Source organism: Chlorocebus sabaeus, chromosome 1 (assembly GCF_047675955.1).
Source record: "Chlorocebus sabaeus isolate Y175 chromosome 1, mChlSab1.0.hap1, whole genome shotgun sequence".
Taxonomy (NCBI): Eukaryota; Metazoa; Chordata; class Mammalia; order Primates; family Cercopithecidae; genus Chlorocebus; species Chlorocebus sabaeus.
Window position 1 is genome coordinate 46,873,448 of NC_132904.1, and position 14,795 is coordinate 46,888,242.

The 14,795-nt window shown below is 42.4% G+C and overlaps 1 protein-coding gene across 22 annotated transcripts in view; it reads left to right on the forward strand.

The window, feature by feature from the left end:
- The window catches only part of SERGEF (secretion regulating guanine nucleotide exchange factor), a 233,462-nt gene that overhangs the window by 43,142 nt on the left and 175,525 nt on the right, over nt 1-14,795 (forward strand). For 18 of the 22 annotated variants that reach the window (XR_012093595.1, XR_012093580.1, XR_012093581.1 and 15 more), the window contains one exon: nt 10,789-10,955. The exons of the other annotated variants lie outside the window; for them this stretch is intronic. Coding sequence is in view for 14 of the 18 variants with exons in the window: in XM_008005197.3 (XP_008003388.2) it covers nt 10,789-10,955 (167 nt within the window). In the remaining 4 variants the exon portion in view is untranslated. The remainder of the gene's footprint in view (nt 1-10,788; nt 10,956-14,795) is intronic. 22 annotated transcript variants of the gene reach the window in all.

Below are 14,795 nucleotides of genomic sequence, written 5' to 3' on the forward strand. Positions count from 1 at the left end.
CTTAGAGGCCATGGTAGGGTTATTAATTGGCCTAATTTCAATATTATTGTGTCTCTGGGAATAGGGAGGCCTGAGGAGAGGGAGATGGAAGAAGGGCTGGCCAGTGGAGCAGTCAGAACGTACAACATTTATCAATTAAGTTTGCCATCTTATGTGGGCATGGTTCATCATGCCGCAAAATAATTGCAGTAGTAACATCAGTGATCATTGCAGATCATCATAACAGATATTATAATAATAATAATTGTGAAAAGTTTGAAATATTGCAAAAATTACCAAAATGTCACAGAACACGTGCTGTTTGAAAAATGGTGTCAATAGACTTGCTTGACTCCGGGTTGCCACAAACCTTCAATTCGTTAAAAAACAAAAACAAAAACAAAAACTGCAGTTATCTGTGAAGTGCAGTAAAGTGAAGTACGCCTATACTTTTCTAAGAAGCTGTGGATAAGATGTACTAGAAGTCAGGGCGGCCTGGATTCTAGTCTAGTCTTACTTCTAACTCACTATTTGACCTTGGGTATTAAGTTACTTTCCTTTTGGGCCTCATTTTACCTAACTAGAAGCAAATGATTGGGTAAGAAGTTCTCTAAGGTGTCTTCTGGCTCAGATGGTTTATGAGGCTGAATTGAATGTAAAGAACTTTGAACCTTATTCCCATAATCCTCTTGAGAATCCAAAACCGATAGCTCTTTCTCCAGATGAGCAGTGTTCTGCTCACTGTATAAGGAGAATCACATAGACATGGTATTCACCCTTTAAGGGCTTACAGCTTGTTGTCCTTCTTTCCTGTCCCCACCAGGCAGCAGAGTCTGCTGGGAAGCAGGAAATTGGGATCCTAGTTCTGGCTCTACCAAAACATACTGTGTCCTTGGGCAGATCATTCACCTCTTTCAGCCTTATTTTCATTTTCTTTAAAATCAAGGGATTAGACTTGCTGCTTGGCTTCAACTACCCTCCCTCACCGCTCCACACACATTCCCTGCCCCCCAGCCTCCTACTAGCTTTTCTGCAGGGTATGATTCTTAGCTGCAGAAGCCCTGGGGTATAGTTTCCTTTCTTTCCGGGAGGGAGAAACGCAAGATTATTTTTTAATTACGCAGCTAAGATTAGGCAGCAATCTGCATTTTAAAATGTTATTAATAAGAATCTATAAGTGTGTGAAGAAGCTTTAGAGTTTGAATGTGAAATGTGTTGGGAAACATCTGTAGAGTCACTGGCCTCAATCAGAGATTTTTCTCAGGTTGCCAAGTGGCTTCTAGGTGTGACTAGCAGCGTGATGTGCTACTGGACCCCTAGAGGAACAGGAAAACCAAGGCCCTCAGCCAGCACATCTCAGAGCAGGGACTCATCATGGTCCAGCCTCTCATGATGGTTTTTTTGTAAACTGGCTTTAGAGAGTGAGAGTCATAATGTTATTAACACCTGCATTTAGGGTTTACAAAGTGCATTTATGTTTATTGCCTGCCTTTTCATCATAGGCTTGAGAGGCAGCTTAAGTAAGTTTCATTGCCTCTACTTGAGTTGGCTGGGACTTGTAAGTTTAAGGTTCTTCCATTAGGAAAGGTGGTGTGCTGTAGAGGAGAAGCTCAGAAAGGAAGATGGGAGCTGGACACTGGTCCTGGGCCGCCATCTCTCTCCCCAGCTCTGCCTGTCCCCTTTCCCTACTTTATATTTCTCTATAGCAATGAAAGTCATTTGCCATAGGTAATGTTTTGTTGTTGCTGTTGTCTGTCTTTCCTGTCATTAGATTTAAGCTTCATGATGGGAGGGAGTTTTGTCTTTTTTTTTTTTTTTTTTAATTTGAGACAGGTTCTTGCTCTGTCACTCAGGCTGGAGTGCAGTAGCATGGTCATAGCTCACTGCAACCTTGAATTCCTAGGCTTAAGCAATCTTTCCACCTCAGTGTCTGGAATAGCTAGGACTGCAGGTGTGCACTACCTGTTCAGCTAGTATTTTTTTTTTTTTTATTGTTTGTAGGGATAGGATCTTGCTATGTTGCCCAGGTTGGTCTCAAACCCAAGTGATCAAACTCAAGGCTCAAGTGATCCTCCCACTTTGGCCTACAAAAGTGCTAGGATTAAGTTTTATGTGTTCTGTTCAGTGCAGTAGCCCCTAGCGCCTGGGACAGCACCTGGCATATAGAAAGTGCTCAGTAACTATTTGTTGAATATTGTGAATGCCTGGATCTGTTTCTATCTGTATAGGCTGTGTGACTTGGAAAATTATTTGTTTTCCTTAGTTTCGTTTTCTCTTTGGAGAGTAGGTTTAGATGGTCTCTGATGTCCTTGGTGGTAACAGCAATACCTATTACTTTGTTTTCTGTCAACAAACACTGAACACCTGCTCTGGGTCAGGCCCTGTGTTAGGTGCTGTGGGGAATACTGAGAGAATAAGAAAAGATCATTGTTCATTGGGCAAACGAAGATATGCAGTCAAATAACCCTATGTTTGGAGGGATAGAAAGTTGTTGAAACAGAGGTACAAGCACCATGCCAGTGGCTCCTAAAGGAAGAGATGGCTTATTCTGACTAGGGGATGATAGGGTGCTTTAGGGAGGCAGCAGCATTTGAGCTAGGCCCTGAAGGGGGAGTAGGATTCCATAAGTGGGGCAAGCAGGCTGACTAGCTTTGCAGGCTGACAGGTGTTGCAGGCTGACCAGCATTGTGGGCTGGGGGCAGAGCGTGGTCCTAAGGCCCCGGAGGGAGGAAGTTGAATATGCTTTTGACAAAGGAGCAGTCATCCAACATCAAGCGAACATAGGTGCCTTGAGAGAGGCAAGGGAGCTACTGAACAAACTAGGACTGGGGCTTCCTGCCATGCTCTTGCCTAGCCTGGAAGAAGAAACCAGCCTGACTCCTTGCTTTTCTCTGGGAAACCCTAACCTCATGTTGTAGATAGTTCTGCAGTCAGTCTTGGTGTTCCTCAGGGTGCAGTCTGTCTTCACTTCTATCACTGCTGCCCCCGATTTGGTAGCTAAGAAAGTCAGTGGTGAAAATGGAGCAGCTGTGTGTAATACTTCTATGTTTTAGGAATCTGACCTTTGCCATATAGGCCAAGGATGGATGAAGCTCACTCACTCACTCATCAGCTGGGCTCTCTCTGTGCCTCCAGCCCACGTGTGTGTCCCTGTGACTCTGAACAACCTCAGGAAGTCCTTGCGAATGCTCACTTTTGAAGAGCCAGTGTGACCAAGTGAAAAGTGGAGCTGAGGTCAGACAGACCTGTGCATCCTCTGCAGGACAATGACTGAGGGCACTGACTCTGGTGCCAGGCCGCTGGGTCCCATCCTAGCTTTGCCATTGAGAGCTGCTGGCTCTGAGCCAGAGACATAACCTCTCTGCGTTAATATTTTCATCTGTAATTTGAGGATTATAATGCCTACTCAGGGTATTTCTGTGGATTAAAAGGGATAATCCATATGAAGAGTTTAGCATGAAATAGCCCTCAAAATATTAGCAATTATTATTGTTGTTATTGCAGCTGTGCCACTTACTAGCTGTGTGATCTTGGGCGAGTCATTTAACCTCTGTGGTCTGTTTCTTAATCTGTAAAATGGGATTCACAATAATCAGTCGGGGTTGATTAAATTTTGTAACTTAATGATAGTGCCAAAAGCAGTTTTATACAGAGTCAGCTCTCAATAAATAAATTCTCCCCAACCCCTCAACTTTTGTTCATTCTCTTTGCAGGCTTTTTCTCCCCTTTTTAGTTAGGCAGCCCATATTTGGGAATTTTATTTCTGTATTAACTTAAAAAAAATCCAAACCTTTTATTATGTGATATTGTTTATGATACGACTTTGGAAACTTGTGACATTTTACTAAAAAATAACAAACTATATAGTCAAGTTTTACTTTTTATTTACACTGGGAACTATATGAGTAGTCTTTGATATTAGAGTGCATGCTTTATTTTTGGACCGTGGTGAGACTAAATATTCCAAAGGTGACAATAAAATTAAATTGTATACCAGTCATTTTAACACTGAAGATTTTTAGGCATCATAATTAAAGTGTAGATCAGGGAGGTATCCAAGAGGTCATCTATTCCAGTCCTCTTGTTTTATAGATGGGAAAACTAGGCCCCTAAAGAAGAAGGGACCTGTTCAAGGCCATTCAGCCTAGAAGAGAAGCCAGGATTAGACCTGAATCTTAATTCAAGTTTTATTGAATCTCAAGTTAAAGCTTCCTCTCCTCTCGTCTCTTTTCCAACTCGTCTTGCTTCATCTTTCTTCTCCATTGTTCCCTTTAACTCTCTTCTTTTTCCTACCTTTAATTAATTTGTTTCGTCTGGTACATTATAGACTTCTGATGTGCAAGCCACCATGCTTTAATCTTAAAAATCAAAATTCCGTGATAGAGCTTTCAATGTTCTTTCTCTTCTTTGATTATCATTAGGGACATTGACCCTAACACTTTGGTAGGTGGGAATTGGCTGAGAAGATTTGACAAAGTGGTAGAAATGCTATGTGGAACCATGTAAATCCTTAATAAGGCTGTGTTGTTCAGTTTGGGAGCATAATAATAATAATGGCCGTTCACTAGTTAGTATGTGCCATACGCTTTATGGAAAAGTATCCTTGCAGCAATGCTACAAGGGAGATGCTTTTGTTTTCATTCTGCAGATAAGACTTAGAGTTGTTGAGCAGTTTGCTCAAGATTATGGAGCCAGTGGATGGTAGTGCTCAGTGGTGGTGAGTAAGAGGTAGATAGGTTGATAGGTAGGGAGGTGGTTGGATTCATTTATTCAATTGTTCATTCAGGCAGGAGATATTTATTGAGTGCCTACTTTGTGTTGGGCATTATTCTAGGACTCAAGAATGAGTGAAATAGCTGTCCCCAGTATCATGGAGCTGGCTCTCTGAAAGAGGAGACACACATTAATTAAACAGTCCTAATGAGTGTGCATTTATAAGCTGAGGTAAATGCTCCCAGGATGTGGAACATGGTCCTCTGAGATTGTTGCACAGAGGAACCTGATCTGAGTTGAGTAGTGGGCAGAGTTGAAGATGAGTAGGAGCTGACTAGGCGAATGGGATCAGGGTAGTAGGGATAGCTGGGGACAGAGGGAACCAGTATGGAGGCTCTATTAGTCCGTTCTCACGCTGCTGTGAAGAAATGCCTGACACTGGGTAATTTATAAAGAAAAGAGGTTTAATTGACTCACAGTTCCACATGGCTCGGGAGGCCTCAGGAAACTTACAATCATGACAGAAGGCACCCCTTCATAGGGTGGCAGGAGACAGAATGAGAGCCAGCAGGGGAAATGCCAGACACTTATAAAACCATCAGATCTTGTGAGACTCACTCACTATCATGAGAACAGCATGGGGGAAACTGACCCCGTGATTCAATTACCTCCCACCAGTTCCCTCCCACAACATGTGGGGATTATGGAGATTACAGTTCAAGATGAGATTTGGGTGGGGATGCAGCCAAACCATATTAGAGGCCTTGTGGAGGAGCAGCATGGCACATGCTATACGGAGAGGAGTGTGGTGTGACTGCTGCTGTGCTCTGAGCTCTCTCCTTGCCTGTTTCCTGCTCCTTGTACAGGAAGATGATGCTAGGTGATTCTTGGGCAGTTAGTTCTGTGTTTAACGAGTCCCTGGGTATTATCATCAAATGCCTTTTTATGAAGTCTCTGTCCATGTGGCAGAATGAAGGATGAGTGACAGAAGTCAGGTTCTTACCTTCTAAGGACATAGAATGAATAACCCAGAGAGTAACTGGTACTTATGTTTGTAAACAGGTGAATCATAAATATAACAAACCTATAGGTAGAGAGCTTCCTCCTTTTCATGAGTGTATTCTAGATAGCCTTGTAACATCCTGGAATATTAGAGTTGAGAGGGACTGAAGAGGTCATGCGGTCTTTTCTCTCTCTTACCCATGGATTTTCTTTTTATAACATCTACCTTGGTTTGCTGACTCCATTTTGCTATCTTCAGTGACGTTATATTCCGTTTTTGGACAGATACTGTCAAGAAAATACGGATGATCCTCTAATCTATCTATCACCTATAGGACTCCCTTCTCTAGAACAGGGTAGAAATTTCTCTTCCCTGAAAAGCTCAGACATCCCTGGAGCTACTTCTCCTTGTACCTATAGCTATGGCTGCAGCACCTGCAGCCCTTGATGGATGGTAAAGGAAGTTGGCCTCTTGAATATTCATCATCCACCCACTCTACCCGCAGAGTATCCCCTGCTCTCTGTGGTTTGCATCTGGTAGTCTTTCTCCTTACTCTCTCCCCTTTTATTTATATTTGACTATTTGATAACATGTTTGCAAAACACCCCAGGAGAGTTAAATAATTTGGTAATTAAACAACATTTTATGATTCCCATTAGCGGGACCCTTGATGTAGCATCTCTATACCTTCATCGCCTTCCTACTCACCTTGAAATCGTGAAATCTCAGAATGGTGTTTATTTCCTCTCCTTTCCTTTCAAAATCACATCTAATGGGGTGCCGAGCCCTGTAAATTCTTTCTTTTTTGTTTTCCTATGACTTCAATTCTAGTTTAGGCCTGGATGCATCCTACGCTTCTGTTATTGTCGTTTTTTCTTTCTTTTCTTACCTTATCACTTACTACCTCTGTGACTGGGTAAGTACCTTGTTCCCTGTCAGTAACATGGGGATGGTAAAAGTGCCTAACTCACAGGCTTGTTGCAAGAATAAGCAGGATACTGTACATAGAATGTGCATACTTTAATAAATAAATTAATGTACATATGTTGGTGATGTATTAAAAAATATTTTGCTGATAGACATCTGGTGCAGTGGCACACGCCTATAATCCCAGCGCTTGGCCAAGGCAGGCAGATCACTTGAGGTCAGGAGTTCAAGTCCAGCCTGGCTAACGTGGCAAAACCCTGTCTGTACTACAAATACAAAAATTGGCCAGATGTGGTGGTGCATAACTGTAATCCCAGCTACTAAGGAGGCTGAGGTGGGAGAATTGCTTGAACCCAGGAGGTGGAGGTTACAGTGGGCCAAGATCATGCCACTGTACTCTAGCCTGGATGATGTAGCGAGACTCTGTCTCAAAAAAAAAATAATTTTTTTTTTTCTTTTACTAATAGTAAGCAACCAAGTTTAGGGACCCTTGGTCTGGAGGGTGAGATCCAGACCCAGCCATGGCAATTCCCTGTGGCTGGCCCCAGCCTGGCAGTCTTGACTCCCCTCCCAGTCTCCTTCCCTAGTGACCCTCATTCACTCTCCTGCCTTTTGATTTTTTTTTTTTTTTTTTTTTTTTGAGACAGTCTCCCCCTGTTGCCCAGGCTGGAGTACAATGCTGCCATCTTGGCTCACTGCAACCTCTGCCTCCCAGGTTCAAGTGATTCTGCCACCTCACCTTCCCCAGTAGCTGGGACTACAGTCGTGCACCACCACATCCAGCTAATTTTTGTATTTTTAGTAGAGACGGGGTTTTACCATGTTGGCCAAGCTGGTCTCAAACTCTTGACCTCAGGTGATCCTCCCGCCTTGGCCTCCCAAAGTGCTAGGATTACGGGTGTGAGCCACTGCGCCTGGCCACCTTTTGATTTTCATATCATTGCTCATCTCACACTGTTCCTCAATATCCTCCCTCGGTCTCCCATTTTCTTTTCTTATCCAGAAGTTCACCTTAAATGCCTCTTGTTCCCTCAAGCCTGCCAGGACAATTCCAGTTCCAGACCTCTTAAGTGTTCTTTCTCCATACTTCTCATTTGGCCTCTGTCGTTTTCTGTGGTGCGTTCATATTTTTTGCAGGGTATACTTCTTGGCTCTGTAGTTATTCTGTGCTAATTCTTACATGGACATGCCCTATAAATTGTGTTTCACTTGCTGACTTTGTTTTGAGCTATTTTGTCATCTCTCTAATTTATCATTTACCTGGAGACACATACCTATACTTTTTGGATGACATTAGTGTATCTATTTTTTTATCATAGTAATATATAATCCTTTAAGGAAAAGATTCATTTGTTAAATTTGTGATTTGAGTCTCCCTGGATTTGACAGCATGCATCAGCTTGATGCAGACATTCATCTACAATGTATTAATGAGCATTTTTTATATGTGGATTTATTTTCTTTTACTCCAGATGACATAAAATCATCATCCATGTGTTTAATGCCTTTATTTCAGCACTTACAGTCCTGATTTCTGCATGGGCTCCTGGGAAGAAGATTATTCTAGTGAGGAAAGCTGGATGGTACACAGAGCATATCCATTTAATCTGGGTTTTCCTCTTCCTCAAACATTGTAAAAATGGCTGTTTCATCAGCCAAATTTTGTCAGTCTGTGACAGCAGCTGTGCAATCATTGGAGATACCATTGGCCCTGGAGTCAGAAGACACACGTTTAAATCTTGATTCAACTACTTGGTTGTTGTTTGAACCCAACCAAATCATTTAACTCGCATCATTTAACCTCATCTGTAAAATAAGCTTAATACTCTATATGCCACAGCATTATTGTGAGGATTGAGACAATGTCAATGAATGTACTGGGTACCTGGGAGAGGTCAATAAATGTCTGTTTAAAAGAAAAGGAAAAATAAAAGGGTCTCTTCTATCCTGGGTGAGGCTTCTGATGCAGAGTTTATTTTGAGGAGAAACAGACAAGTTCAGAGTGCATTAAATTTAGGCTTGAGACTGAAGACTGAACATTAAGTCAGCCTGGTTTCTGGACTTATCTTAACCAGAATGTCTATGGCCTCCCCAGAGAGTATGAGGATTAATTAGTTAATCTTTGTAAAGTGCTTTGAAGGTGAAAAGTGCTATGTAAGTGGAATGGCTGAATTGCTATCGGGGATATAATAATGGTGGCACCATATTCTGCCAGTCTTGACTGTCTTTGGCATCAATAATCAATAACAGGAAAACTCTAAGATGTTTTACTTCATGTGAAAGAAAGGATTCAATGTGTGATTTCTGATAAAATTATTTCTGTAGTCTTAGAGATAACAACTTCCTAGTTTTTCCCAGCAGAGGAATGCTATAGTCATTTAAGCAGCAACAGTCTCATCCCCTGGCTTCTTGGGAATCTCCTGCTTAGCAATCTGGTTAGAAATCCTAGCCAGCTCTGGTAGAGGGACAATTTGCCAGTTTTGGATGCCTTATGGGTCCTGGGCACATGGGTTTTTCAGAGTAATCTTGCAGAAGTGAAGGAAGAGTGTTGAGTGATTATGCAGTGACTAGGGCTTAATAACCAATGCAGAGTGATACCATGGGCTAGTAGAAAGAGATGTGGCTTAGCTGTGTGACCCTGGGCAGGTCACTTATCTGAACCTTAATTTTTTCACCTGTCAAGTGACAGCATAGTAGTTGATGAGTACAATGATAAAGGTGGCTCACGGGAGGGTGACTTTCACCCTTGCTGGGGAGAGCTGGGGATTCAAGAAAGGTTTCATAGAACTAGTGGTACATGAGCTGGACTCCAAAGGTGCAGCCATAGTTTACCAGTTAAGGAGAGGGCATTCTTAGCAAAAGGAACAGCACACAGAGAGCCATGAAGTAGTACGTGTGAATGGACCTACTCCCAGCTCTCATAATATACAAGGTATCCCATATACCCTGTGAGCTACACAGACTTTGTTTCCTCTTTGAGGAAGCCCAAAAGTCAGATTCCTGTAAACTGTTGGTATCTACCTTAATGTCTGCTAGCAGGCTGATGCTGAGAACTGTTTCCCTGCAGAACCTTGTATCACTGCAATATTCTGACATTTCCCCATGAATCTATGGTTGTTTTTTAGCTGACACTATAAACCATATGTTGAATGTGGGGCCAGATGAAGCTTTGATACCAAACACAAAGTATGCAGTAGTAGATTTGTCTAGAATTTAATATGCATTGCTCTGTGTTTTGTCTCTAAAGCAAAGTTTTTCTTTGTTAAAATAAACATGTATAAAGAATTTATACAACGCACATGGTTATGCATATTTATTGCAGAGAATCTGTTAATAATCTATGCCTCATCAGATTTTGCATTTGTGTTGAAATAACAAATGTGGCACTTGGTACAACTGAATGAATTTGGTGAATTTTCTCTTATCTGGGAGAAGAAAGTCCATTTCTCCTTTTGCAAATCTCGTTTTCTTTTGTCATTTTTAGCACTGGCCTGCTTCCCATGTGGTGCATCTGGGGGACTAAATGCTTTTCTGGCTCCAAATGGTTTTGCCATTTTTTTTTCTTCTCTCACTCCCTTCCCTCTAGCACACATAAACACTTACCTTAGGATTGTTAGAATTGCTCCTTTGGTAAGATTATAGATTCCGAAAGGTCCCCTTGTGTTATAAGGAGGGGAAAGCAAATGAAACTGGCCATTCGTTGAGCTAGGCCCTAAGAGATTGTGGAGTGGAGAACTTCAAGGTGGCTAAATGGGCCCTGGGTTGGGTGGGGAAGAGGAGAGCCTGAGAGCAGGCATCTGGGCAAAGCACAAGGAGTGTGTGGGGAAGGGAGGGAATGGAAGGCCATAAAGCATGATTGAAGTTATATCCATAGTCATATCCATATCGATATAACATGCAAGAGCAGAAACTTTAGAATGAATCTGCTTGAATCCAGCTCTGGTACTTACAGCTTGTTTGATCTTGGGCAAGTCATTTAACCTCTCTGAACCTTCATTTCCACATCTGTAAAAATATGAGTGTGTGTGCCTTCTTTACAGGAAGATAGGAAGACTCCTGGTAGTTGGTACTAAAATCAGTGTCACACTTTCTCTTGTAATTCATTGCCTACCCATGGGAGCACAGCTGTGGAATGTAGTCTTAATTCAAATAATGTTTGTTTTTAGAAACTGGCAAGGTGTTTACCTGGGGCCGAGCAGACTATGGTCAACTAGGGAGGAAGTTGGAGACTTACGAAGGCTGGAAACTAGAAAAACAAGATTCATTCCTCCCCTGTTCAAGACTGCTGAACAGCATGCCTTCATCTCTGCATTGCTTAACTGGAGCAACTGAGGTAGGAAGTGACTTCACACAGATGTAATGTGTCCCTTTTTCTTGTCTTTCAGTGAAGCATTTACTGAGGGCCTACTGTGGGCCAGGCATTATGGATAGGTTCCATGTAGGAATCTGAAGAGATCCTTGCTCCAAGGAGCTCGTGCTTTAATGTGGTCAAAAGTCAGTTACACAGATAACTGTACTGCAAGGCAGACTTTGTGTAGTTCCTTGGAGGTTCAAAGTACTTTGGATCTACTATGAAGAGCAAGAAATGAATTCAGGGTACAGGGATTGGCCTAGGCTTTGAAAATGACAAGGCTGGCCAGGCACAGTGGCTCACGCCTGTAATCCCAGCACTTTGAGAGGCCAAGGTGGGTGAACTGCCTGATGTCAGGAATTCGAGACTAGGCTGGCTAACATGGTAAAACCCCATCTCTACTAAAAGTACAAAAATTAGCTGGGCATGGTGGCACACGCCTGTAGTCCCAGCTACTTGGGAGCCTGAGGCAGGAGAGTTGCTTGAACCTGGGAGGCGGAGGTTGCAGTGAGCTGAGATCGCGCCATTGCACTCCAGCCTGGGCGACAGAGCAAGACTCTGTCTCAAAAAAAAAAAACCAAAAAAAACCAAGAAAAACCCAGGACAATGACAAGGCTTTGATGCTTTCATCTGTGCTTTAGAGGATGGGTCAGACTTGAGCAAGCAGTTGTAAGACAGAAATTTTAAGTGTGCACAACAGCTTGAACAGAGTCATGGGGGTAGGAAAGGGAGGAAACTATTTTGGGGACCACTTGGTGGTTCAGTTTGGCGGGAGCATTGGGTATCTGGAGGGACAATTATGAGGTAATATCAGAAAGATGGGCTGGAACCTGATCAAGGGGCCGTTTAATACTGAGCTAAATATTTTATACTTGTGTTTATTTTTCCCAGTCCAGAAAGTACTGCAGTTCAGTTGCTTATTCAAACCCCTTTGATTTTCTGAAGTGGTTTGAATTTCTACATTTAAGGCAGGAATCTTAATTTCTCCAGGGTGTGTGTTTCTGTTACTAAATTTTACTTTACTGTTACCCTTAAAAAAAAGAAAAGGCTAGATTTTTTAGAGGAATGAGGATGGCCACACAGGAAATGTGCCTCTGAACCCAAGTTGGCTTAATGAAGGAATTCAGTCTTCATTCAGAGTCTGTCAAAAAAATTAATAAGCTAGTGAGACTTCTGTAATTAGCATCAGACTAATGACAACCCTCTTCATACCTAGAGGGCTTCCCTTCCCCAGGGCCCTGCCTGGCCTCCTCCTTCCGGGTATGTAGGACGCTTCTCAGTTTCTGCTTTCACATGCCAGCCCTAGTCTTCCTGGGCCTTTTCTTCGTGCTGGGTTAAATGTGTCTGTCTTTTTTTCTCTCTCTTTTTCTTGGGTTGAAAAGGTACTAAACAATACCACAAAGACAATTTTACATGTAATAATAATGAAACCACTTAGTATTATGGAAGATTTCCATGATCTTACCACCCTAAAACAGCTACATTCCTTTTTGTGTATACACGTGTCCATACTTCTCTACAAGTTGTACCAATAGCATTTATGATGTTTTGTTTTCAATCTTTATTTTATCACAGATGCTTTGCTTTTTTCCCTCTTGGTCTTTAAAATGAACATTTGAAATGGCTATAGAGTAAACATTACATGATTAGAAGGTTCTGGGATTTCTCAAACCATTCTTTAGATATTGGACATTTAGATCATCCTTTTTTTTCCACCACTAGTGAATCTCTGTTGAACTGTTTCCTTAAGATATGATCTTAGGGATGCAATGACAAGGGCAAAGGTCAGGAGCATCTTTATGACTTTTGATATATTTCTCCAGATTGTGTTTGGCAGAAGTTGGCGCTACCAGTAGTAAATAAGGCAATGCAGTATTTAAACTAGTATTGTCTCCTTAGTGAGTTAAGGTGCTGAGAGCCTGTTAAATAGTGCTTTAGACTCTAGTTTTTCTTTGTCTTTCCCAGATCATTTAAGACTTTGTGGTCAGGTTGCACAGTAGTGGAGGAATAGAGGATTCTTAGATTTTTCCGAGTCTCTAGTTCTATTGGCAAGATGAGTATACCCTGTGTCATAATGCCCAAGGTATTGGTATTGGTAAGGATAACATGCAAAGTTCATGACTTAGTAGGCACTCAGAAACTGTTGAGTCCATTCTCTTCTTACCCTTTGAAGTTTTTTAATGCCTTGTGGTAGCCACAGTATGCAGCACTGTGACAGACATGGCCAGTGCAAAATTTAGTGTAAGAGCCTGACATTGATACAAATTTTATGTAGCTTATCAGGAGTAGGCTTGAGCCCTGAGCCCCCTGGCAGCTTCATTTTAGAGCTCCTTCTTTCCTAGCTCCAGTCTCTGGGGTGCTGGAGTGTAGACTCTTCGGTCTCACTTCAGGTTCAGACTCCAGGCTCTTACTCTCTGGTAAATTGGGTATGGGAATTACCTCCAGCTGTGAATATCCAGGTCTGGCCTGCTAGGCATATATTTGCTCGAGGCCAAGAGAGAGCCAGTCCAGGAGGCAGCTATATGCTACTAGGAGTGGGTTCACCTTGGAGAAGACAAGAGCCACACTAAACTAGGTGCTACCCTGGTCATGGGCTTGGCCAGAGAGGTGCAGAGATACCTGGAGGCACAGGAAGAGCGTTAGACTAGGCTGATGTTTCCTGACCCTTGAGGACCTGAGTGTGGCACATAGCTGACCAATTGCCTTTAATTCTTCTTAATTGCCTTTAATGTCCAAGGGATAAGCAAGAGGAGGAGTGAATTGTCTGGTGTCTCAGATAGGATGTCTGCACAGAAGGGTCCAGAAGGACAGCCAAGCAGGAGAGGAAAACACAGGTAGACAGCTAGACTGTGGTATAACCATCCCTTCCTGGGAACCAAAGAAAGCAAAGAAACACAAAGTTAGTTAGTGCTTATTATAGGCCAATATGCTAAATGCTTTGCAGATATTATTTTGTCTTCATGATAAACCTGTGTGCAGGTGTCACAATTGCTGCATTATGAATAAGGAGACTAAGGCTAGGAATGGGTAAACTCAGCTGGCCCCTACTGATCACACAATAGGTAAACAGTGAGCCTGGGTCTTTAACTTGAAGTGCTTGAAGAAGGTCACATACTCTACAGATAAACTAAAATTGAGGTCCTTTTTTCTATGTGCCCTTTCCTGGGTAGAACCCTTTGCAGGGTGCTTGAAGTCTGGGAATAAGGGTCTGTAATTCCCTAAGTGTCTCAATTCTTTTCTTCTGAGCCATGTCTCCTCTCTAGCTGGAGAAACACTTTATTTGAGATTTTAGACCTTGCAGGCCTTCCTTTAATGTTCTTACAGTGGTAAAAACTTCTGTGTTTCATTTGCTGTCAGTTTTACCTTACATATTTGGGCCTCTCTAGGCACTCCTGGAAAATTCCAGAGTGGGTAGTACAGTGATCTGGATTAATCCCACCATGCACATGACAGGGCAGTATGTGTGTGAACAGGTTTGTTTGCTCCTTGACTGCAGATGTATACCCCAGCAGCTCTCTGCTTTCCAAGCCAGTTTCATAGCTAAGGTCTCTAATCCCTAGCTGCTAACTCAACTTTGGCACTCCTGAGAATGTTAACTAACCTATAAGTTCCCAGGCTTCTTCAGTACCACTTCAACCTTGCTCGATTCTTTGCCCTGGCTCTATTCTCTGCCCTTGTTTCTTGTCCCCAAGCCCTCCTATTCCAGTTTAGGTTGCAGGACTTGGTATGATGCCGCCGTTCCTTATTCCCTGGACCTCAATGGAATGCTCCTGCTCCCTGTTCAATTCTTTGTGTTTCTTATTCCCTGGACCTCAATAGAAT